The sequence below is a fragment of the Haliotis asinina genome, chromosome 2 (genome assembly GCF_037392515.1).
Source record: "Haliotis asinina isolate JCU_RB_2024 chromosome 2, JCU_Hal_asi_v2, whole genome shotgun sequence".
NCBI classification, from domain to species: Eukaryota; Metazoa; Mollusca; class Gastropoda; order Lepetellida; family Haliotidae; genus Haliotis; species Haliotis asinina.
Genome location: NC_090281.1, coordinates 88,318,399 through 88,344,798, shown reverse-complemented (window position 1 = coordinate 88,344,798; position 26,400 = coordinate 88,318,399). Strand labels below are relative to the sequence as shown.

General features: G+C 40.7%; 2 protein-coding genes across 3 annotated transcripts; both read right to left on the bottom strand.

Moving 5' to 3' along the window:
* Positions 1 to 5,823: 5,823 nt before the first annotated feature.
* Positions 5,824 to 7,651, bottom strand: LOC137272081 (IgGFc-binding protein-like). Its single transcript, XM_067804446.1, has 2 exons — positions 6,469 to 7,651; positions 5,824 to 5,846 (listed from the first exon to the last, which is right to left on the bottom strand). The coding sequence occupies exons 1-2, from the start codon at positions 7,649 to 7,651 to the stop codon at positions 5,824 to 5,826; spliced, it is 1,206 nt and encodes a 401-aa protein (XP_067660547.1).
* Positions 7,652 to 11,903: 4,252 nt separating this feature from the next.
* LOC137272977 (uncharacterized) lies at positions 11,904 to 25,708 on the bottom strand. Of its 2 annotated transcripts, none has more exons than XM_067805415.1 (3): positions 25,610 to 25,708; positions 20,920 to 21,592; positions 11,904 to 13,697 (listed from the first exon to the last, which is right to left on the bottom strand). In XM_067805415.1, exons 2-3 carry the CDS (start codon positions 21,526 to 21,528, stop codon positions 12,909 to 12,911), a joined length of 1,398 nt encoding a protein of 465 aa, XP_067661516.1. In that variant the 5' UTR covers positions 21,529 to 21,592; positions 25,610 to 25,708; the 3' UTR covers positions 11,904 to 12,908. The 2 variants fall into 2 exon arrangements, with proteins under 2 accessions (XP_067661516.1, XP_067661517.1); XM_067805416.1 differs by lacking the exon at positions 25,610 to 25,708 and adding an exon at positions 25,135 to 25,333.
* Positions 25,709 to 26,400: the final 692 nt, after the last annotated feature.

Here is a 26,400-nt window from a genome sequence, read left to right as displayed (position 1 = left end):
ATCATGAGGCGTTTATAATACAAGGTGAATGAAACGTCACAGGTAAATGTGCGATTTCAGGTGTGGAACCAATATAAAGATACGTTAAGATAACAGATCCTTCACACCTGTAATGATCTATGACAGGCTATTATAGATGAAGGTGTGTGCACAAGTGAACACACGAACGCGAAGACAAACAATGCAGTTCCATAATTAATATATTCATATACCACTCCAGGCTCAATATGCCGCGAAAGCGTTTTTATTGACAGCAATTGACTCTCACTCAGTGAGTTAGAAATGCTGTTTACCATCGTAGACGTTTCCACTCGTGTTTCATTCACCAAAGGAACTATGACAGATAATAATTGATTTGGTGTAGTCAGTAACATTCCTGCTTTGTATAGTGTATTCACACAGACCGCAGTAGTGAGTGATCAGTGAGCTATGCTTTGCTCCGCTTTTAGCAATATTTCAGGAATATCGCAGTAGGAACACCAGGAATTCGCTTCACACATTGTACTCATGTGGGGAATCGAATCCAGGTCTGCGGCGTTATGCGTGAACGCTTTAACCTCTAGCCTACCCCATCGCCTCTGAGTTGGATTCTTCAAGTTTATCCAATATTCCAACAACAATTTTTAAGGAGACACCGGAATTCTAAGGACTATTCACTTTTGAGACCAGAGCGAACGGTTTTAACCACTATGCCACCTCAACGTCTCTACAATGAACTACAGTTGTATATTGTTACGGTTAATAATTTGTCTTGACAAAAGGTATAACAAATCCCCTCAGAACCAGCAAAATATAACACTGACAAGACCAATATGTTCAGTAATATGTATTGACCAAAGAGCAAGATACAAAGATTCATAATAGGGTTTCTAATACAATGCAACTGAGTCAAACCTAAAGTAATGGGTCACAAATATAATACAAAATGCAACTGACCAAAGTCTTGGTTTTTAGTGAGAAACAGCTATGCTAAATGTTTCACAACGAAGCCGCGTTGAATGTAGGTTGAAAGTTGACGAAGAGGCAGACATGTGCAGGTTGGCTGAATAATGACACAACTCCGGTATAACTCTGTACGTCCGTGTGTATGTCGTCAACATATTCACTGATTCTTGAGCATTCCAGCAAAGCATGGAACCTTCGCGATCGGCTCGTGTTTACCAGTACTCAAAACACAACAAAGGACGGCAACTCTAACGTGCTACCTTAAAGGCGTGCCGCTAAAACACTACCGATGCGAAACGTGCCCCATAAGAACTACCACTCAAAATTCTAAACATTGTGACCCAACAATAACTATCACTTAATCAATAATAATACAAATCACAGAAAATGCACTCTCGTACAACTGTCTGTATATTTTAGAGGTTAGAGATATTTTGAGCGAGTGTGATGCATATAATACCACACTAAACAGGAATTTAGTTATATCAGGCGTGTCTGGCTAATACGGGATGAGATCCCGAAGTAGTGCAGGTGTGATCTCCGTTTGGTTTAAACCGAGTATAGTGCATGTCGGAACAAGTGGGATAGCGCTGATGCGCTGTAATTCATATTACGGGGGATGGAGGTGGGTGGGCATGGGGTGGGACTGAATTGTATATCAAATTCTCGAACATATCCGTGGACTATTGCACGATTCGACCTTACCACAACACGATCCCAGGTGGTATTCTTTAACGTAGACTTGCGACAGCCTTGCTCTAAGGTCGCTTTGAAAAGCATATATATAAAAAGCATATACAAGTACAATATGATTGTCAGGTGGGTTTGTAATAGATCTTTTTTTAAATTTCATTGTTTGTTTGATGTTAAGAATTGCATCCCGACATCACACGACAGTGTCAGAGCATGAGTTCATATGATTGTGTCCAAACGAAACTTTCAGAAGATAATGCTGGAGGTCAGTGACCAATAATACCCAGTCCTGAATATTCTCAGTGACAAATTCGATCTGGTATAATGGGAAAAAGCAGTGGAAGTTACACGCTTTGGTTACTGGAAATCCTTAATAACACCAGGTGCTCTGGTTTGGTTTGTTGTGATTTTCCAGCTATATGGCGGTGGTCTGTGTTACGTCATAGGAACATACTATCAAGGTGGTACGAGTGACTTCCTCTGAAACGTAGAGTTATCCAACTGCCATTGACGACTTCAGTTGTGTGTTGAATACCGCGAGGTATTTTCTTCAAGTTTATTCGGTAAACAATCGTGTCTGGGCAGACAATCCAGTGATAATCATCATGAGCATCGATCTACGCAACTGGGATACGATGACATGTGTCAACAAAGACAGCAAGTCTGACCATCCGATCCCATTAGTCGCTTTTCGCGACAAGCATCACCTGTGAAAACCAGTTCCAACCTGTATCTTCACCGGTTGAATCATCTACATCCAACAAATGAACTGATGCTTTGACCAGTAACGGACCAAGTTACTGGGCCTGACCGCCCGATCAATAAAGTGGTGTCCTGTAATAAGTTGTGTAAGACATGTGTGCGTTTCTCACACAGATGCTAGGGAATTTTTTCTTGACATGCATGTGTCCTTGTGTTATATTCCCTTTTGGGGAGGGAACCGTCGCTGCCATGCATGTCTTTAGTCACCATCACATACCGGTGCTTGACAGTGTTGGGTTTCGTGAGAATGAAAACGCGAAAGATATCAATTATTACACACGCTGTTGAAAGGGTATTGTTTTATTTGAAAAAAAATATCAAAGGAGAAATATACGATCCATATGATCTTCAAAGATTGCCACCTGCTGAATCTCACGCTGTGTATGTCAGTATACGTTATATTTGTTTCCGCAAATAGCTTGGATCTAGGAATGTGTTTGTGGGCTCCAGGCAATACCAAAACAACAAACACTTACCGAAATACTGAAGTGGGATGTTTTTCTTGTTTCTGGATCGTTTCCCAAAATTGATTTGCCTGGAAAACATTGCCTACCTAATTGTTCGTTCAACTTTAATTGTTCAAAATATGTGAGTTTCTGGTTGGTTTTTTTGTTGTTTTTTTTTGTTTTGTTTTTGTTTGCTTTTGTTTTTGTTTTTTGTTGTTTTTTTTTTGGGGGGGGGGGGGGGCTAGTTAATCGTTCAGTCTATAGATATGTACTTGATGAGTGAAAAGCCCGTCATCAAAACACATACTACTTTTATGTAAAGCTTGGAAATATACACGTTATCACTAACCACAAATATGACATTAATATAGTTTCACAAAATAGAACACACATTTTTGCTTCTAATTACTAGTCTTAAGAAGTCCTCTTGGTGTTCAGGGTAACAATCAATATTAACCAAAGAAAATACTAAAAGTATCATGTTGAAGTTTTATATTATTTTCATTATGTATAAATTCAGTTTCTTATAGGGAAATTATAAACGCAGTTGTACTGCTTAGAGGTTACAGATCACTGGGTAATTATGAATCAGATACATTTTTCAATTTTTACACGTTTAAAATTATAACAGTCAAAAGGGGTATATTAATGGTAATGTTTCTTCTAACTCCAAGGTCCGCTTTATAATACATTCTTATGTATGTATGTATGTATGTATGTATGTATGTATGTATGTATGTATGTATGTATGTATGTATGTATGTATGTATGTATGTATGTATGTATGTATGTATGTATGTATGTATGTATGTATGTAAACGAAAAAAATCCCGGCAAGGTTAATTTCTGATTACAAAACCAAATAGCTAGGAATGTCAAGTCTTCGGACATATATGTTTACATTCATTCAAAACAATTGCCACTGTACAGTACTTTGTAACCTTTGTGATCGTCAACTTTTATGGGATGGAGTAGCATGTTGCGTATCTAGACTGCCTAATTCTGAGCATAACAGAAAGAGGATAAAAGTATAATTATTCGTTTCATACATGGGCAAAAGGAGAATACATACAAAAGTTGAACACTGAATCGTCGTTTCTGATATTAACATCCGGTATATATATATATATATATATATATATATAGAGAGAGAGAGAGAGAGAGAGAGAGAGAGAGAGAGTGCGCGCGTGTGCGTGTGCGTGCGCGCGCGTGTGTAATAGAGGCAATGCCTTGAGGTATATACTGGGTATTGATTAATCTTTACCTAATGGTGAACGAGTTCGGGTGTTATCTGTTGTATCAAGATGTCGATTAATGTTAACAGGAAAACGTTTTTGTATGTCACGTTTATCTTACTATCTTTCCAGTGCCTGAGTAGTTAGAACAATTGTACGAACCAAGGATAGTTTGGGATTCCAGTTGTGGGAGGGAGAATACCTTTTAGAATATATCTATACCTGTACCATATAAACTTTTTAAAGTGGTTTTATTTGCTGGAGTTTTAACTAGAGAGGTAGCTCCCCTTACATAAAAATAGACACCAGAAGAGCTAAATATGGATTCGATCCAAGACAACAAACTCTGCAACGTCTATACGCCAACGTTAACCGTAAATCAGTTATTAAAACACAGTACGAAATCAACAAAAGCACAAAAGAGCATGATACAGTTACTACCAATTTTATTCTAAAATTTAATAAGAGCTCAAATCAAGTGTCACTATGCATTGGCACTGCGAAAAAAGAAGAAGAAAGATATTGGAAGTATACCGACGTACCAAAGCAGTCCTGATAGTAAACATGACCTAATTGCAACAATGGTTGAGTTTCCAAAGGGGTATCTAGGATAGGGACGATTTGCGCATAATTGCTGGCCTTCTTGTAACAAGACAGGTAACTCTCATTGTATATTACAGCTGACTCCAGAAGATTCACCACTTCCCGGGGTCAGAATATAGAGGAAATTTAATCGTTATTAAAACATGCCTGCAGACATTTCTTTGGTGAACTATTTCACCTTTCTGACAACCTGCCATACTTTGCGTTGATTTCGAGCTTCAGAAAATAGATATCTGACACCAGACATTACATCGGGAACTAACATAAGGAGTACTGTAAAGACGAACAAGGTTATTCCTACTGAGCCTACAGTAACTGAACTGGGCCTGTTGTCCTGTGCACTTATCCGCTTCCTGATGGTCTTAGAGAGGTTCCTAGTCTCCAGTCGAAGTTTGGCCTTGATGTCTTTTCGTATCATCTCAAGCTGTTCTTCAGTGATGTTCCAAGGAACATGGTTTTCACAAGGACACCCGCAAACCTGTGGAACATCTATGGCAGTCATGATTGCTAAATCTGTTTCCAGGATTGCGCGGGATGGAGCCAAGGAGTTAAAGGTTGTTGGACCGTCTGAGGTATGTTCATCTCCAGGTGTGGACTTCAATCCCGATGATGGGGACGATATAATGAATGATGTAGAGATTACGGGCTCAACCGGTGCACTGCTTCCAGAATCAAAGGCAGAGGCTATGGTTGACATTGCGATCATTGCTGAGGATGATGCTGATTTTAGTTCTCGTGATTCAGCATTTGTGGTTTGGAGAAAGGACTCAGACACTACCGTTACTGATGTCGTGAAAGCAGAAATCCCATTTGATGATGATGATGGGAAAAGACTAGATGAAGGCAGTGATGTTGATGAAGTTTCCGTAAGTGATGTAGTTGAAGACGATTCCAAAACTGTGTAAAATAGGAAAAATGCAAACATTTGGAATAATACCTTAGCATAGTTTCTGTCAATGGAGTCACACAGCTTTTCGATATGATTGCATCAAGGAAGCTCTGCTCAACCGCAGGTTAGACTGAGAAAATGTCTCAGTTTAATTTGCTGTTATTGCCCTCTCATGACCCTAATCAAAACGCGTTAGAAAATCGAGGTCACAAGCTCCTGAAACACTCCACTAACTCCTGTATGAATTGCATTAATCCACCTTACAGTAGACGACTAGGACACAACCAGATTATTCTTATATAATCTTCGGATAATTCTCTACCTCTTATGCTTTGAAGGATTCCCATTTGATCCAAATCGCTATGACAAAATTCACTGTTCTCACACTATTACAATATTACTTAAATCCGAACTATTTCATGACCACCAGTTACATTTCACAAGCTCACCCACACCAACCGTGATGAATTGGTGCAGAAAGTTCACTTATGATCAGAAAGATTTTGCACTAAGCACAAACAATATCACTCCAACATTCATGTAGAATAGTTAATCTGCTTTTATGACACACGAAGCATTACTTCAGCTTCATAACGGTAATATGTAAATAATCTAAACTCAATACAGTGATTGATATTAGGATCAACCATCCATGTCTTTAGGACCAACCCAACCACACTCGCAGAGGGTTAGCATCCATTCCGTGTAGATCATAATTAGTATTTTCTAAACCACAATTCAAGGGGTATGTGAAAGCATGGATTTGCGGATTTGAGGGTGGCAGGCCAAAGATCATGATCGTAGTATATTGGGGATTCGAACGTAAGTGAGCGTCTCCTAAATGAATTATGCATGTGTTTTTGCACAACGCGTATCAGATGAATCAGATACTCACCAAACCTCATGTTGAGTGGAAAGGAAAAGCCATTGTACATGTCCTCATTAGTACCATAGAGATATGAACCAAACTGCAAAGTGCCATCACTGTATGACAAAGGCCAGTTCTCCACCTTCCTGGTTAAAACATCATATTGGCATCCTGGAATTTCTTCCCTAGACACTCCAGGAGCAACTACGCCAGCGCCGAGATCTGTCCTGTCGACGACTGTCACAACGTACATATACTCGGCCACACCTAAGATGTCAGCCAGGCCATAATCCACTAATACGCTTGTGGTAAACATGTTATTAGCAGTTAGGACACACATAGAGGCGTCGCCAACCGATTTCCCATTTGCAGATTTTCCAAATGCTACAGCGAGGACAGGATTGTTTGAGCTAATACACTGCTGGCCTGTGTGATCTGTGTCGATATCCAAGAAGTCAAATGCCTCTAGGTGGAAGGATGAACCATTGCTGAATATAATCTGGGTGTTGTTGGATGCAGAGACAATTCTGTTTATGGTTCCTTTCGACCCATGTTTAATGAGGACATAACTCAGACTAAAGTAGTCTTCTGGAATCAACATCTCTTGAATGGTATCCATACCTCTGTCGACGGATACTTCATCGTCCTGGTGTCCCGAGATGACAACGATTGGCTTGTCGCTTACAATTCTAGTTCCAGTAAAATCTCCACTACAGGTCATGCCGAGGACATCGTAGGCGTCAAGAACGTGATTGGAAGTATCGCCATTTTGAAGAGCACCACATCCCTCACCGCTAGGAAGTTTATAATACACGTTCACATTGGTTTGATCCATGCTTGCTATAATGAGCATGACAGGTGCTTGGTTCTCACCATTTTTTCTACCGTGGGTCACAGCAATGTACGAAGTTGATAAGGCATGGAAGGGAAGAGCCATGTACCCAGATGCCTTGATTCGATAACCATCGTAGACGTAGACTGAAACCGGCGATGTCGATGCAATGTACACTGCGGATGGCGTGGCTGTAAAATATGCATTGTACCTCAACTCTCTTGGCAGTGTTTTTTTCCACGATTGACCAGGTTCCAGCGTTTTTGTCAGATTCCATTGAAGTAGGGGGATTGTGATATTGACAGTTGCACTCCGCTCAGCTGAGATGAATAGGAGCGGGTTCCCTTGCCTTGTTGGTAGATCTATGAAAGATAGCATGAACTCAGTTCCTCTTTGATCCTGTCCAACAACTGTGTCTGAAAATGTAAAGAAATAACACGGTTTACCGTGACGAACGTTCCAACAGAAATAATTAGTGTCGACTAAAGAAAGAAATAAAAGTATATATTTGTTGTCACGTAAACCGTTTAATAATATGTCACCTTTGATTTACAAGGTGCGTGATGCTTCTCAAACTGAAGCTGACCGCAGTGTATCTATATTCATTATAAACATGGGAACATATGTTCTCCAGGTTCGATTATTTACAGACTGCCGCCATATACCTGGAATATTACTTGGTGAAGCATTAAAGAGCAAAGAAACCAATAAACGTTTAGTATGTATGGTGGAATTCTATGTATTCTACTTACTCAGTATTGCGAACATGACGCTGCATACTGAAAGCATCATCTGAAAAAGAACATTATGTATCTAAAGTCAACTACATGCCTCACACATACAACTTTAATTGTCCTTAAACATCTTGAACAGATCAACAGCATATTCCCTTGCCTGCTATGACGATAGAGTAACATGTTACATGGTTCGGTAGTTTGACTACACAGAAATGGGATAAGAAACAAAGGAGAAATAGTGTTGAATTTAGACATGGATATAAACGTACACAGTTCCCGGGAAAACAGATGCAAAGTCTTTGAAAAAATGAACCTACATGCATCAGGTTCTAGAACACATATACCTACCCACTGAGACTTGCGAACCATTTTTATCTTAAACCGCCCCATCTTTAAGAGAATTTGGAATAAATACCTCAGGGAATGAGACTAATGCCTTTCGACCATAAATGATTTCGATTGATCTTTTCGAATAACATTTATACTTCCATAGAATAATATCGATATATTGATATGAACAATATCTGGTAACCAACCACCAGTGACACAGCATCCGATATCAGCATCGGATTAGGCACGTTTTGTTTTACTCTGTATATTGGTTTATCGTTATTTGCGACCCATACATGGGTGCTTCTTAAGTGGACTTTCAAGCACGTATGTGTAGGGGTTGGTTTCGTTTAAAAACAAAAAACAAGGTATTACTGATCTTTTTGTTCTGCAGTTTGTAGTCGTGAACTTCAGACATTTTGCTTTCAGCGAAGCCATGGTGGACTGAAGTACTTAGGTATTTCCCCTGAACATGGTGATCTGGATTGTCTACTAGTCATTTTGCTCTGAAGTGTTTTGTCATTTGCCCTGAACATGGTGTTCTGGATTGTCTAGTCATTTTTCTCTGAATTGTTTTGTCATTTGCCCTGAACATGGTGTTCTGGATTGTCTAGTCATTTTGCTCTGAAGTGTTTTGTCATTTGCCCTGAACATGGTGTTCCGGATTGTCTAGTCATTTTGCTCTGCGGCGTGTTGTGATTTACCTTGAACTTGATGATCTGGTTTGTGTACTCACGTACTCTGGAGTTCTATCTGTGGTACTCTGGATAGTGTCGTCATATGCTTCCGTATGATATAGGCGTTGTCAAAATCGTCTCTCCCTTGTGAGGTTCAACAAAGATATAACTATATACCCCACACTTTCGTCGTTCTTCACACGGTAACTTTACATTGCAATATAATTTATGAAGTCTGAGCAACAATGAAAATAGAAATTGTTCATCAAATCACTATGGAACGCATGAGATATGAAGTGTCTTGTGCGGTGGTGGTAGGGCAGCATATGGCATGCTTACCGGTTTCATTCACGCCGGATGACACCATCAGCAACCTTACCACCGACAACTTTACCTTGTATTCCCTGTGGAACTGGAACTGACGTTGCATATTTCCATATTCAAAGTGTGCTTTCTCAAATATCCATTGCGTGGCTTGTCTTTCTGTTTAATCATAAGACAGGAAGGCAGTTAGAAAGTTAGAAAGTCAGTCTTAATACGTTTCTCGAATTTCCTGACGAGTGTGATTATACGTCGAGATATTCAATCACGAATCAGTAACTGAACTGATTGATAGGCAGTTATTCAAAAACAATTGCTAATGGCTTTGTTGGAATTGTACAGTGTCACTATTTAGTTCAGCCAATATTTCTGATGATTATGGAAATATAAGCTTGTGTTTATATAAAGTTACTTTCGTCATCGCAACTTGTTTTCATACCATATTTTTATACCTACACATAAAACACGTGGTATATTCTCCTATCTGTGTTCACTTCTGAATGTAAAATGTGATTTTGGAATAACAAAGGGGATCTTCTTTTCACTTTGATAATATACTAATGTTTCTGTAAATGCAATATACCTATAAATATAGTTGAAGTACATCAGTTACCCATTAAACTGTAAAACAGTTCAAACAAAGTCATAGCAAATGAAATCAAAACTATTATCGAGCATTGTACTATTTCCTGTTACATCGAATCCAAACCCGGGGAACGTATGCATTTCGGAAAGAAGTTGCTCGATGCGTTCATTGTCAAGGATGCATATACCCCACCAACACCCTGATGTTAGAAAAAGGATATGCTACCCGACCTTGGTGTCGTCATTCATTGACAGTGATGAATGTCTTTAGTACGGTCAATGTGTGCTGGTCGTGTTTACTTGTATTCTTGGTTTGTTAAAAAAATGAAAATTGTTTCTCATCATCACTGCAGTGTAATTAACAGACTATTGGACATTGCTGATCTGACCCTTTCGGAAGGTATCCAACCTTAGAAAGTCTTTTGAATCCCAGAAAAGCGAAGCCATCGCATTGGCAGGGGGTTAATCTTTGACTTCTTCGTCTGAGGAGACAATACAGGGTGACCTTACTTTCGCTGTTGTTAAGTTTCAAGCTGATGGTGTTGAAGTCTCAAACATCCTACAAGCTGCTCAACAGATTTATCTGAATATTCCCCACATTGTTAAACGTGTGAAGACTATTTCCGGTGTCCCCCGCCCTGACATTGCAGGAATATTGCTAAAAATGGTGTAAAACTAAACTCACTCACTCACTCACTCACTCACTATCTGGATACAATTTTGTTTTTTTTTAACATTTACCGAGGATCTATTTGTACTGACCATAGTTGAAATAAGTCAGAAAAAATGGACGGCCATACTATTGAACATCGCATCGTCGTGAATGAACCTGTATAATATAAGTTGTTCACTGGTCACGAGGGGTCCATGGGCTCATGTACCCACGAGGTTTATTTATGTTCCCCCAGCCGTATTTATCTTACCGAACACCTGATTTTTAATTTTGAACTGTTTAAAGCACTTGTGTTAAATGAGAGGCGAGGTTCAATGCGAGGCCGTTTTGCAGACGATACAAGGTAAACAGATTTAGAGTTATCTCCCTTCCATTGAATTTTAATCCCGAAACATCGGTAATTTCGTTGCTTCAAGCGCGATTCAATGTTATTCGAGGCAAAGAAGAATTACCATGAAACACCAGAAGAGTTCGGAATTCCGAGAGGTGTACATTGAAAATAATACATCGAATGCAAGCGGGGTATATTGAAAATAATAGAATAGCGCTTAGCCAGTCAGAAAGCGATATTCATGTGTGAGGTAATTAAGATAAATATATCTTTCTTTCGAACTATAAAGTAAAATTGTTTTGTTGTCACACAGTTGGCTGCCAACGCTCTCTTCCGCCTCCACCCCTCTAGCTTTTTGCTACAATTTTGCCTAGCATTGTTTGGTAAATGCTTGGTAAAATTGTAGGAAAATTGTACCAAAACCAAGCCAAATGCTACTACTTAGATAACATGTCTGTAAATTTCGGGCGTGCAGGCGTGTCTGTATACAACGTTTGAAGTATAATGTATGTTGTTTTCTACATACAATGAAACAGATTCAGTTTGTCAAAACTCCGCCATTTCAACATTTAAACAAATCATGACCAGAATGTCTGATGAAATTACACATTGTGACATATACTTCCGTGTGTATTTCGAGTGCACACTTTCCGTCATACTGCACGTGTTTATGACAACCTGCAGCAGACGGGGCAGTGATAATGGAAATATGTTTTCTTCTTCATTGGTGAATGTTTATGGTTTCGGACATTTATCTTCAGACATTTGTGCAAACACTTGGGACACTTGCTGGTCGTGCCTACCACATTGGCTAATTGCATTGCGTGTCACCCCACACAGTTTGTGCCACATATATTTTGCCATCCATTCCGACTGGGTCTTACCTCCATGTTGTAGAACGAATATGGCAACGTGCGTCGTAAAACAACAATCACGAAGCGATTCTTCATTTTTTTTATATAAAACCAACGCATAATCCTGTTGATATAGTTTATTGATTAAGAGTAAAACTCCTCATGGCATAATATAGATACAAGTATATAAAGCTATGTGTAAAATGTAAAATATGATATGTTTTTTCGACGCCATAGTTCTTCATGTTACTTGGAACACATTGTCAACTGCTTTTAACAGAGAAAGTGTTCACCATTCTTGGATGTTAACTTTGCAACAATGCGCGTCGTCGTCTTTGGTACTTGCAAGAACCAGAAGCAAACACAGTCACACAAAAGTATACACCACACATGCATTGCACACCCGGTGTCACATACCCTTATCACGGAGGCCCGCCGTAGTTGGTCCGCCAGGAACCATTCTGCACATTCTTATCCTAAAGACTCGAAGCGTACATTTGTATTTTACAGGACACTGATCAGCAGCCTAGGACCACTTTCAGTCAATCTGATACTGAAACATTTTTTGTGGCGTCCTACGTTTTGGTGGTTATTAGTTTGCTGGATTGTAAAACCTTCTTACGGTGTTAAAGACACATGGTTCTGAATGTCTGAAACCGTTCTGCATGTTCTTATCCTGAAAACACTAAGCGTCAATTCGAGTTCTAAGGATGTGTAATGATCAACAGCATAGCATTAATTCCATTTTATATGATACTGAAACTTTGACGGTATTATAAGCGTGGATGGTGATTATTTGCTGGATCATTTTGTGTGAATAAAGACAGATGTTTCTGAATGATTTCTAATTACCCGAAAGCCTCGTCCGCATTCACAACTATTGGCTCTTGACACAAAGCACTATCATATGGTCCTCAATTCCATAGCTTCATTCTACCACACACACTGGTATAAATGTACATAAGGTTGTTAAAGCCTACTGGACTCTTCTGTCGTTTCTGACAGTGACAAATGGTCCCCTAGAATCCCGGAGGTACCACTGATCAAATTCCTATGGTAAGTATCATAATGCAAATGTAAAGCCTGTTAAAGGGCACTATTATCCCGAGACTTCGTGGGCTCTGCTATTACATAAGACAGATGGACACGGTTGAATCAGCAAGGTTTCCAAGAGTCTTCACACGGTCGCTTTTGATGCCGAATACTTTAATAAACCTGCTGTTATCAAAATACAATCTGTTCTGGTTGTACACAACATTACGGGGAGATGTGCGAATTTCCACCACGGTTTCAGACTGAACTTTATCCAACTGCAGTCGTTTAATCCCGCCCCATGCACTGTAATACAGAGCATGGTTTGTTGGATCCAGCGATACGGCAAAGATAGAGCTGCTGTCCTTTACGAGTTCCTCCTGTCGTCTTCCGTCATAGCTGGTCTTTACAAGGAAAGAGTAGTGGCACGTATATATCATTTTAGCATCAGGATCAACTGCCACTGAATACATGTACGGGCCATACTTCTTCATATGTTTTACTTCTCGAAGATGTTTCCCTCGAGTCGTCATCTTACTGATGGTGTAGCGTGGCGTGGAGGTCGTGAAAAACACCAATCGTCTGCAGACATCGATGGCCATCCCTTCGGAGGACAAGCGAGACAGCCTGGTGGATTTGGCAGGCTTCTGGAGATCGCTGGAGAATATCCCAGGATCCCTGGAGCTGTAGTTGGACCATATTATGGTCTCCGTAGCGGGGTCATAAACCACGGAGCGGACATGGCTGGTTTGCAGTGGCAATTTCTGCTCATCGTTCTTGCCAAAGATGATGAATCGTGAATCTTTGGCACTCACAGCCAGAATTCTTACTCCGTGTTTCTTTGCCGACTTTGCTTTGTATATGCAACTTTTCGGGTCGCTTTTCTGAAAATGAGAAAGTATTACAGAAGCATCTAGATTTCTGGGGAAATGGACAGTAGTGATTTATCAATGCAGAAAGTCAAGGATTATAATATTTAAGTCTGTGAAATATATGGTGAAGATATCAAGGTCTTCTGACAAACTAATATCAATATACTAAAGTAATAATGTATATACTCAAGTTCTATTTAGCGACGCATTTTAAACTTTGTCAGATGATATCAAGATCTCCAAACATGTGGGTTTTAAGCGACGTTCAAAATGTAGAGAATGAACGCAGTAAACCCAATATACTGCGTCTGGAGAGACGCACAAAAATACGGAGAACGTACCTACTGCGCAGCAAGGGTATTGCTAGTTCACTACTCATGACCACTGTCCACAGTCATGATCTCTGATTCATCTTGGACTCTAGATCCCAACTTTTGTAAGTCAAGGTAAAACAACGGGACGAACCTATTTCACAACTGTGTAATGTCATTATTTGACATTGAGTAACAAACTCACGATCTGATGAAAGTATCCCGTAGGAATATGACAAATATGCTAATAGTTGTGGAGATGCAGAGGGAGTATTTGATGGTCCCAAGCTCAGTGTTCCGAGTGACTGGGATAACACGAGCAACAGAGTCGTTGTTGTTGATCGCATCACATACACATTTGTATATAACTGAGCCTCGATCTAGACAACTGGGATACGATCACATGTGTCAACCAAGTCAGCGAACCTGACCACCCGATCCTGTTAGTAAATGTCTACATTTACAACCTGGCTCTCACGACAAGCAGTGGTTGCAGAAGACCAATTCTAACATGGATCTTCATGGGTCACCAACAGCATATGAGCATCGACCTACGCAATTGGGATACTATAAGTTGTTAACTGGTCACGAGGGGGCCTGTGAACAACTTATTTATCTTACCGAACACCTCAATGTTATGTTTGAACTGTTTGAAGCATGGGTATCGGATGGTACCTGTCAACCTGTGTGAATCAAACGATTCGAATCTTGCATCTTGCTGGGTTTTTTCCATGGGTAAAGTCGCCGAGATGTAATTCCCCTTCTTAATACTCACAGAGACTACATTTGAACGTTTTATCAAAATTTATTTATTGGAAAGAGAGTTAAATGTTTTCGCAGCCATCCCTAGATTTCCATTTGCAAAACATCGGTAATGTCCGTGCATCCTGCGTCATTTAATGTTATCCGAAATAACAAAAGTAACTACCACGAAGTACCGAATGAGTTGCTATTGGCAGCGGAGTATAAGTTGTTCACTGATCGCGAGGGGGTCATGGGCTTATGTCCCCTCGAGGTTTGTTCATGTTCCCCGAGCCCCAGGGCCTCGGGGGTTCATGAGCCCATGGACCCCGAGGGACCAGTGAACAATGTATTTATCTTACCGAACACCTGAATTTTTATTTTGAACTGTTTAAAGCACTTCTGTTGAATGCGAGGCGAATCGCCATTTTGCAGACGACACAAGGTAAACAGATTTAGTTATCTCCCTTCCATCGATTTTCAATCGCAAAACATCGGTAATTTCCGTGCTTGATACGTGAGTCAATGTTATTCGAGGTGAAAAAGTACTACCACGAAGCACCAGAAGAGTTCGGAATTCTCAGAGGTGTGCATTGAAAATAATACATCGAATGTAAGCGGGGTACATTGAAAATAATAGTATAGAGCTTAGCCAATCAGAAAACGACATTTATGAGTGAGGCAAGGTAAGTTGTCATGTCAGCGAGCCTGACCATCCGATCTGTCGCCCCTTGCGACAAGCACGGGTTACTGAAGACCAGTTTAAACGGGATCTTCACAGCTTCCAACCTGGTGGTCATACCGACGGGATACATTACTCCCAACAAGTAGATGCTCACTATTTGTCACAATATGCATGTGTAAAACGATATATGTAATTATATTACCAACAGTCTGAAGTGACAATACGCACCACTTGGATCACATTGAATGATTAAGGAATATGATTGGTAGCTATTAGTATACTACCCTCAAAATATGATTTTCTCTAACACCCGGTGTCGTCCTGATTTTAAATGAATTTGAAAGGCATTTAGGAGTTAAACGAACATGAATACATGATAGGTTTTTATTAATAACAACTTCTTGAGTTTAATGGACAATGATGTTGAAGGACCCAGTATCAGCTCTGAAACGTGGTGTAAAGTATAAAAGCAAGTGTTATCCACAAAACGTGTTACGTAGTCACAATTGTGTGTGTTCCCTGGCTGTTCTACGGCGTCGATCTTCGTGTTTATGCCGTATCTCAGCTTATTTCAACGTCCTGGACATGAATACCAGCGAGTGGTTGGAGCATACAACCGCCGCTTACGAAAAACGTAATCGAGGAAGGATGATAAGTCAGGCATCAAACCGGCGTGACACTCGGTAATCAGCAAAAGCGACTATTTTTTTCAGTTAAAAAAATTAGAAATTCGCCAAAACACTGGTTATTAAGTCACTGGAATTTCTCTGATCCATTCATATCGTTTACAACGCTATGCTCCCTTTGACCTCAAACTTCTGCTTGGCAGATGAACGAGGCTGATTATTGTCTGACGTTGACGTTTCAAATTAGTCCAGTTAATCTGTCATGCTAGGATTCCAAAGCGACATGTCTGTTTACCGACAGAATGCGGTGCTCGTGAGGTGTAACGAAACTCAGTGAGACCGCGAGACAGTGTTTGGAGATAGTTGACCTTTTTTAGGGAAGAGGATTGTAACAAAGTACAAGGACATTGCCACCATTGGAAACGAGCTCAGTGTTAGTGTCACCACACACGCCGTATGTATATCTGACATGTATATCTGACATGCAGTTAGCGATAGTTTACGAGAACGTTGTGAAACTACCGTAAAGTTTACAATGAACGTTTTGTTTGACACCGGATTGAATACAAATACACCTTTGTATTTCACAACGCATGCGGCATAAATATAGCGTAACCTGGGCAGCAGAAAGATAAAGTCCCTGCAGATGTATGTAAACATGGTAATGGTAACGAAGAGTTCGGACCCTGGTACAGTCTGACTAGGCACCGTCTGTCTATGAAGTGGACAAAAATTGTTCCAAGTATGACAAGCTCATTTTTTTCGTTCACAAAAATAACAATAACCTATCGGAAATGATTTCGACTGTTAATGTATAAAGGGGTATGCAGGGACATTAGGTATCTTGCTTGTCACGCCGACGACCGGTTCCGATTCCTCACATGAGACAAAGTTGGAAAGTTGCGGCGCAAAACCAGTCAAACTTATACAGTCTTACAGATCAATGCCGTTCCATGTATTGAGTTGCTTATAAAAAAGGTTTCACGTTAGAAAATTTATTGTTTACTTTGCAATTAAAGCGACGAGCAAATGTTATCAGAGGAATGACGTGCTCCTTGTTTTCATTTCACTCACAATCGACATATCAATGTGCATTTAAATCATTTAAAATTACAAGCATAAATACCCAGTGTTTCAGTGCCAAATATCAGTGAACGTTACACCCTTGATTTACTGGTGTGCTGTTCTGTACATGTATGGAGCGGTGGGCTAGCCTAGTGACTATGGTGTTTGTTCGTCTTGTCAACGACCCGGGTTCGATTCCATACATGGGTAAAATGTGCGAGCCTACGTTTGGTGATACCCTCTTTCATATTGTTGGAATACTGGTAAAATTAGCGTAAAACTCAACACACTCACTCACCCACTCTTGTATTTGTGACTCACAGTATTATACATGACATCGGTGAACCCGCCACCGTATAGAGAAGAGAACAACTTGACCATTATAAAATAACATCAGCAATGATATATTCCATTTTCTTAAATAATATTATCTCATCCATAGATACTATTTATTAAAGTAAGAAATTTGCAAAAAGAGTGACATTTTGCGGCTTGTTGGAGGAACTACGGAACGAGTGTTTGTGTTCCTGTAGCTGTACGTCAACAAGATTGAGTATCATGTGACATATCTAGACGTTCCGCGCTGACGAGGGCCACGGTAGTATCACATACATGTCTGCGTTGTACTAGGCGGGGACAGAAATGTGAACCAGACGACAACAACCCTGGTTAAGACGTGAAAACAGAAAAGGAATACATGGAAGTGAAATAGATTGAACCTACTTCTACTGCGGACCCCTATCAATCCGAATCTCGTTCGTATGGAAAACCGCTTTAAGGACAAATTAATAGTAATGGTCCACCGATATGACGCTCATATCCAGTCACATTTCCCGCTCGTGGCGCTACGTACATTCTTGTTCCCGGTCATAGTCCACTATCGTACTTTCCGATACTTTTTCAACTCCCTGGGGATGATACAGTCATGCTGCGTGTTTGTGCAATGAACGAAACACTCACCTTTGCCAGCACATCCTCACGGGTACCCATTTTACAGGCGGATGAACTGACACAATGTGGATCTAATTATCTTGTCCAAGAATACTACGTAAATGTGGCCTCGAACTCGAACCTAGGTGGCTCCACGGTGGACAGCTAGTAATTATTTGCTCACTGAGTCGATATTTGAATATTATCTGGTTAAAGAACGTTAAATATTAACCAAATTGCAAACTAGACCTACGGACGTCACATTGTTTTAAACTTACGAGAAAACGAGCAAAACCTGTTTTGATCATCAGGGAAGTGACATTGACAGGTCGCATATACTTGTCTGACACACAAAACATCTGATTATTTACCTACTTTGTCCTGTAATACGACTGGAATATGTGTAAAGGCTGAAGCCTCTAAGTTTCTATTATTTAGTGACATAAGCTGGTCATAACTCGAGTTGATTTGTTGTGAGAAGCATTTTCGAAAGGGACTCAACGGTGAGCCAGGGTTATATGAAAGGACTCACCTAAGACGTTGAGGTAGTTGGCGTAGTCTTGTTAAAGCGTTCTCTCGTCACACCGAACACCAGGTGTCAATTCCCTATATGGGCACAATGTTTAAAACCCGTTTCTGGTGCCCTCCGTCGTGATATTGTTGGAAAATTGCTAATAAACTCACTCACTACGATGTTGACAATGTTAAGTTTTAAAAACATTACCAAATATTTTAAAATTACCCTCTGTAGTACACTAAGATCTCCCATACTTTGGCTTGTGAAGTATTTATCGGGTTAAACTAGAAATCACAGTGCCACTGAACATGAGCGAGTAAGTTTAGTTTTACGCCGCATCCAACAATATTCCAGCTATATGCCGAAGGTCTGTAAATAATCGAGTTACTCGTTTCTTACGAGAATCTTCACGGGTCCCCTGAACATGGAATCGAACACAGACACACTGAACAAACTTCATTCAACCATACCCACGCTAATTCTCACACCGTAATTTGGGGTTGTGAGGAAGGTAAATAAAATATGTATTTCAGTGGATGTCGATTTCATTGGCTTGCGATGAAGTAGTCCAGCTGGAGACAGACTGCTCCCGCTAGACGTCTATTGCCGCGACTTGAAGCAGCTGCCCTTCCTTCCTTTCACACCCCACCCCCTCCCCTCTCCCTCATGATGCTGCTATATCGAGATCAACTGGACCAGTATGGAACAAAACAATGTAGAGAGTAAGAGAACATAGGGAAAGAGTTAACTAAGTAGAGACGGGCCTCTCTTATGAACAATCGAAACCAGCCTTCAGTGTGAAGGGCTTGCTAGTGTTGCGCAGTGAGCTTCTTCAACCGCCCTAACCTAGACTGTCTCGCAGTCTACGAACCGATTATTTTGACCATTAGGTATTGCTAAAGATTAATGAAACAAGTCAAGATTTCCCGAGGTTCTTAATACCAATCTGACTTTGGTTTCTTTTTCTATTTAAAAGGAATTGTTTTATGCATATTCAGAGCTGTGCGCGAAATGGCCACTGGCTCGTAGCCCGTGGCTAGAAAACATCCAGTCGGGACAGTAAATCTCCCGTAACTGGCCTAACAGTGAATTTTCATTAGGTCATTTTGTAAAGATATTAGTCCACCCGACTTTATAAGTTATAACACACTGTTGAATCATCCAGTAATATCGCCTGATAAAAATGCCCATCATATTAGCATCTAAATGACGAACCTCGTGTCTACATTCAAATTTCGGACGATCGAATAATTTGTGGGCAAGGAACTTCCAGGCACAGCAAGCCCGACTGCCTAGCAAACTTTCGAAACTTTTTCGCACACTGGTTCACAGATGAAGTTTTAGTCTATTCATACCCACGTGATCAGTGTAAGGCAAAATGATTGTAGAGTACCATTACGATAACCCAAGCATTGATTGTATTTACAGTGAAACAGGGACGTTTATGTATTACACAACCTACATCATGTGGGTTGACATGGTGAGGGAGGTATGTTTCGATACTCAGCATGTCTTAGCCCCTCACTGCACAGGTCTCGATTTAAGCATTTATAACATTTACTGGCACCAACCTCCAGTGCATGTTAATATTTTGCCGCTCACAGAACACACATTTCATGGAATACAGTTCCTGGCTCTCCTACAATGGTAAGGCTGTATATGAAGTGATCGGGTCAGATTTCCTCAGGTTCTGATACTGCCTTGTCACTGGGCCTCCTTTTCAGTTTGAGAGGAATTGTTTGTATCCATCAAAATCATGTACAGTGTATATTCAGACGCTATGTGCTGGTCGTCTACTGGAAGCAGAACGACGAGGAACTGGCTTTGAACAGTGACTTTGATGAGACAGCACGGGCAGTGATATGACATGAACTTCATGTATTGACACTGCGTGAGTGTGAGTGAAACCTTTCTTTATGTTATACGTGAGGTGTCCGGACACAGCTACATACTGGTAGCGTTTGGTATTATAATGACTGTCGCTTGAGGGTGCTATGTTCCCGTGTTTGTTAATATATAAGACCATAATTCTACATAATGTTCTAGATACCATATATGTTAATGATTCAGTGGATAGACCGTTTGCCTGGGGAGTGGTAGGTCGACGGTTCGCTCTCAACTCATAACAATATACGCTAAAAATATGACATTTGTTGTTGTCTTGCATGTCGCTCACTATTATAAGAATTAATCAGGGATCATAATTCTAAAATCGACGTCAAACCCCATTTCACCCCAGTTCTCCTCAACTGCGTCAAAATAAACGAATTGTACCTCGATATACTTGTTACACTGGGGTTGCTAAACAGTTAGCTTACATGAAATGATGAAATATAAGAACAGGTTACCAAATACTTACGGTCTTGCTTCCTGTGCTTGTTTTCTGAAGTCCTTGTTCTCCAACAGAAGCGTCATTTGGCTCAGTTTGATTTCGAACAGTTTCAAGAAGGACAATGTCTCCTGGTTCCAATACCTGCAGTTCCCCTGAACCGTCTATCCCCGCTGTTTTAGACGACTGTGTGGACCTTGGCGGTAACGTGGAAACGTGATTTTGCAGATGATCCTCTAGGTGGCGCTCCATCAGTCTCACGCGGTTACCGAAGTTAGCGAGTCGAGACTTCAGACGGATCATCATTCTTTCCAGTCTCTGAACTTTGGTCTGTAGTTCAACATCTTTGGCGGCCCTGGCCTCCAAAGAATCGGCCATATGCCTCTGGATAAAATCCGGAAGATTAGTATCCAGAAATGATCTGATCATCCCTGGAAGAAGGACTCTCATTGTTCGTTTGACAGTTTTGTCCCGAGCCCTGATATGCTGGAACGAGGCTGGGCCCAACTCAATGCCTTTGGTCTTGGTTGACCTTGAGGAGGAAATGATGTCGCCGGATCCATCAAATTCCAACAAGTCCCCATTAACCGTAGAATACACGAGGTAGAACACAACGAGCAACACTCGCTGAAGCTTCATCGTTAATGATTACTTACATCCTCCAACAGCTGGTGTGAATACGCCAACATGACATCCTTGGATTCTGCAATTCAAACCAAAGGGAAGAACATTACACTCAGTGACACAGGGAAGATCTGTATACACCAGCCTGTAGGTCCATTCCTGTAACCCACCGTCTCTTCCAGGTCAACAAAACGATGGATATTCTTCCAGTTGAGACATATTACGGACTTTGGTCGGGACTGTTTAGAGACGGATATGTGAAGCGCGGTTTCTCCTTTCCCTCGTACCAACGCCACCTGTGCATTTACACGCCGGCGATGGTCCCTAGCTCTTATAACGCTGTGGCTGTTGTGAAACAAATAGCGTTGAATAGTTTTTATAGCTAGTTTAAGGCAGAACTTTAAATTATGCGTTTTCTTATCTTAAAGTAAGTAGAATTCTGAAATATCGAATTATATCCGATTGACATACAGCTTATGTCTATAATCAGTGTTGATGGGTTTAGTTTTACTTAACACAGATTGCAAAGATGTTTTGCAAAACTGAACTTTAACATTTCACTATGGGCATCGTTTTTGCGGAATTTTAGACAGCTCTGAGAATTATAATAGTTAAATGGCGTTAGTCATAAATCCAACTTAGGATATAGATGATGTGAGAGTGCTAGAGTACATCAGTAGGGTGAACGTCACTTTCAAGAATATCGCAGTACATGTCAGCTCAATGAAGGAGGAATGACAGAAGTGGTCCTAAATGTTTACCACTCTGGTGAATGCGTGAGTGAATGTTGCTTTAAGCCGCACCAGCAATTGTAAAGCTATTCCTGGCTATACATTTTGGAGAAACCCACGGTTGAAGGTATGGCGCTAACAAACCAATAAACATAATGGAAGTGAATCTGGACTCGAACTCCCGAAACACCGAAGTCCAACCTGACACAAACTCTGGGACGCAACTCTGCTTTGAGGTCTTCTTCTTGATGAATAAACTGTTCAATCACACCTGGTGCACACAAACCATGCAGCACTAAACATGAAGAATGCCGGATTTGAACCGATATCACGAGATTACGACAGTTCAGTGACAAAAGTATGTGCAGATAATACTGGGGCCACTATCACGAAGCAGCCTTACTAAGGTTATCCTTATCTCCCATTACATTACACTTGGGTTACTTTGGTGACTTACGATCACCTTAGTGACTTGTGAAAGAAGGCCCGAGTCACTAGGTCAAGGTGATCCACTACCACTTCATCAAATCGTAACGCCTGACAGCCAGTCGCGTTTGGTCTAGTATTGGTCACCATAATTATGTATCAATACTGGTATAATACTCGTCATAGCATTATACTTACAAACTTCAACGTCACGTGATGTATGTTTGAACTCCGTAAATCCGACCCCCAACACACCCAGATACAGACTCGCCCTCACAATATTTCCTCATTGTTTCAATGTTTGTGAGCTCTAGAAAGTCTACGCATGTATGTAATCAAGGAGTTTGTGAAAAAGAGTTTAAGTGAGTCAAGAGTTTCTGAGAGAAGAAATATTATTACAAGCATTGTATGACTTACATCACGACACAAAGGCCGACGTGAACTGTGTCGCCGTCATCTGTCACTGCGAATTACTCTGACGCGACGGAAACGTTGTTTTCAAGAGGCGTTAACTTACAGTCTCCCAGACCGCGACAACTTTTTGAGTGTCCCCGTCAACACTTTATCAGCCAGCAGTGCTCCCAGATCCACACTCATACACCTTTTTTATTGTTATAATGAATCTCAGCATGATGCTTTATCGCTGTTCCCACCACAAAGTCCAACGCTTATAGTTTACCCAACACGAGCGTCAACGCAAGTATTGAGAGTGTGACCTTAGTGTGACCTTGACCTAAACCATCATTCATAAGTTTGACGTCCAAAACGATTCAGGGACCATGGACAAGATGCATGATACATGCAAGATATTATACCCATGAGATCTTTCTTAACACCGCGATTGCAGAAGTATGCCTTTCAAACAAATGAGGCTATATAAATACCAAGAATTATGAAGAAGACGGGAAATGTCTTATGGATGAACATTTACGTTTATAAAGCTCATCAACACCAAACACACCAGATAATGTACAATTGCTGCACCCAGTAATACTACACATAGGCATACAGAGGTCATCCCAACGGTCGACAATTTCAAGGTAGGTCGATCAGTCTACATCTGTCTTATTGATTCTGCTTATCATACAGCAATGGTTTACCTTACTTCATTCGCTGTTTGTGTAACGCACGGAGGAGTATCTGTAGCATGTGCAGGGTATCGTTTTAACATATATTACAAAGTCTAACTGAGATTAGTATGTTTCATTATTTGTTTAATTTTATGATATATCCAAGGGTCAGGTGATATATTTAAGGGTATATAACCCGGCGACTACATATTCAGTATTGAAGCCGTCTGTATCGTCAACTCGGACTGGATCGTTTATGCCTGAACCTGTTATTTGTTTTCATGTCATGATCTAATCAGAAACACTGTTGCGACAAGTTTGTAAGATATACATTTCGCATCCGCAAATTATATTTCAGAACATTATTTTTCCAACGTAAAGTGAAAAGCTGTGATGGGACCTTGTCCACAAAACGTTCGTAACGTTACAACAGACTTACGAATGTCTACATGTAGAAACGCTTTGTGAATCTCGACCCAGGAATCTCAATTCATCGGAATGTTTGTGGGAAATTCCTACTAGAAATATCGTGGCTGAAAAGCAAATATGTCGTATATGAGAGCCTCAGCGACAACATCGATAAGTTGAGAAATGCATGTGTGAGAGATCCATTTAACCATCTCCTCAAAAAGTTTCACGCCTCGAAAGACTGCAGAGGGAATCGAATAACGCTGATATATTGTTGAGGGATTACGCAGGGTGGTAACCTGTGGATTGGTGACGTATTTATCGCTAGTGCCTGTCTCATAACACCTGTCATTCTAGCTCGAAACATCTCCGGTTACAGACTGAAGACAATGACGATGCACCTGCACCGTGCACACTAGCATAGTCCTATCTACGTCACTCACTTTCCCTGGACGTTGTCCTAGGTCTACATGTACTTACCAACATTACCAAGCGCTATATAGACATATTTACATGTAACTCCATCGACACAAAACAACGTATCCTCTTTACATTATTTTGTATGAAGTATATAACACAAGCACTATGAAAGTAATCTGTAAATAATAGTATCTGGAAAGATAGTCTAGTGATTGAGAACATGTTCAGCTGGGATACGATTACACTTGTCAGTCCCATCAGTCAGTCTGGCACCGTTTCCATTCCGCGCGTTTCCTCAACCGTGGGTGGCCAAACTTAAGGTGAATTCTCAACTACTCCCCACTCTACACACACACACACACACACACACACACACACACACACACACACACACACACACACACACACACACACACACACACACACACACACACACACACACCTCCCTGTCTGTCGCTTTCCCTTCCCGCATCCCTCTCACTCACACTATCTCTCATTCTCTCTCACTCACTCTTTCCCCTCCCTGTGTGTTGATCACACACAGCGTCAAGAAAACGCCTACTCACCTGTGCTGGAGCATGATACTGTCCTATATTTTACAGCCACTTCATGCACCTCTGCCCATGCTCAATACAAGTAGCCGTCGAAGTAACATAATCATCACCTGAGACTACACGTATCTGCAGAGCGATAACAGTTCTCTTAAACTGATACCGTCTCAGCTTGATACCGACACCGTCACAGCGAACGGACCACTGTATGATACTGTTATCAATACCTGTAATGAATTCCACCTGTATCCTAAATGCCAGTGACGTCATGAGCAGTAGTTAACCTGTGCACCCTCTACATCAGAAAGACAGACGGTCACACACCTTGAATGCGTAATTCGATACACGAGGAATGTATTTATATCATGTGCCATTGCATACGGTATTTCCGAACACGAGCTCTGTCTGACCAAACAAAGTGTGTTCGTGATCTAGATAAAGTGTGAAGTTGTACAACAAACAATGACTAACAGAAGCGCCAACAACTTACCGACAACTAGCAATCCCAACAGATTAAGTCATAGTGTACTTGAATATCCCAGCTCAGCGGGCGACGCAATAATTGTTCAAGGGAAGTAACTCTTACTTTGATAAATTTCGAGAATGCAGCATTATTCCACGCCATACGTTCAAAATCCAAAATTCTGGATCGAAACGTGACGGAATGAGGATATTGAATTATAACTTATTGATGAAGGCTTGAATTACAGTGATGTCTTATAGAGGCATTTAGACGTTGTATATACATGTATGATCAAGATCTTTTGAGGATAAATCTTCTTTTTAATTCTTTAGTGAGTGAGTTTAGTTTTTACGCCGCATTCAGCAATATTCAAGCTATAAGGTGGCGGTCTGTAAATAATCCAGTCGGGACCAGCATGAGCATCAATCTGCACAACTGGAAGCCGATGACATATGTCAAACAAGTCAGCTAGTCTGACCACCCGATCCCGTTAGTCGCCTCTTCCGATAGAGCATAGTCGCCTTTTATCGCAAGCATGCGTTTCTGAAGGCCTATTCTACCCCGAGACCTTCACGGGTCCAGTTGCAGAGAAAGAGGACTAGTCTATCATACAGACACTGAAACAATTATATCCAAGAAAGGTCAAGCAAGTCTAGAACATGTGGCAAGTCCAGATTACTAGAATTTCAGTTTCTTCAAATGAAGAAAGTCTCTGAGCTCATTGTTATTACACTTTATGATAATTATATATGAGCCGTTTTTATGCGAAATGTGATGCTAGTTTCATAGAAGACTAAAATACAGTCAGTACAAGCTGA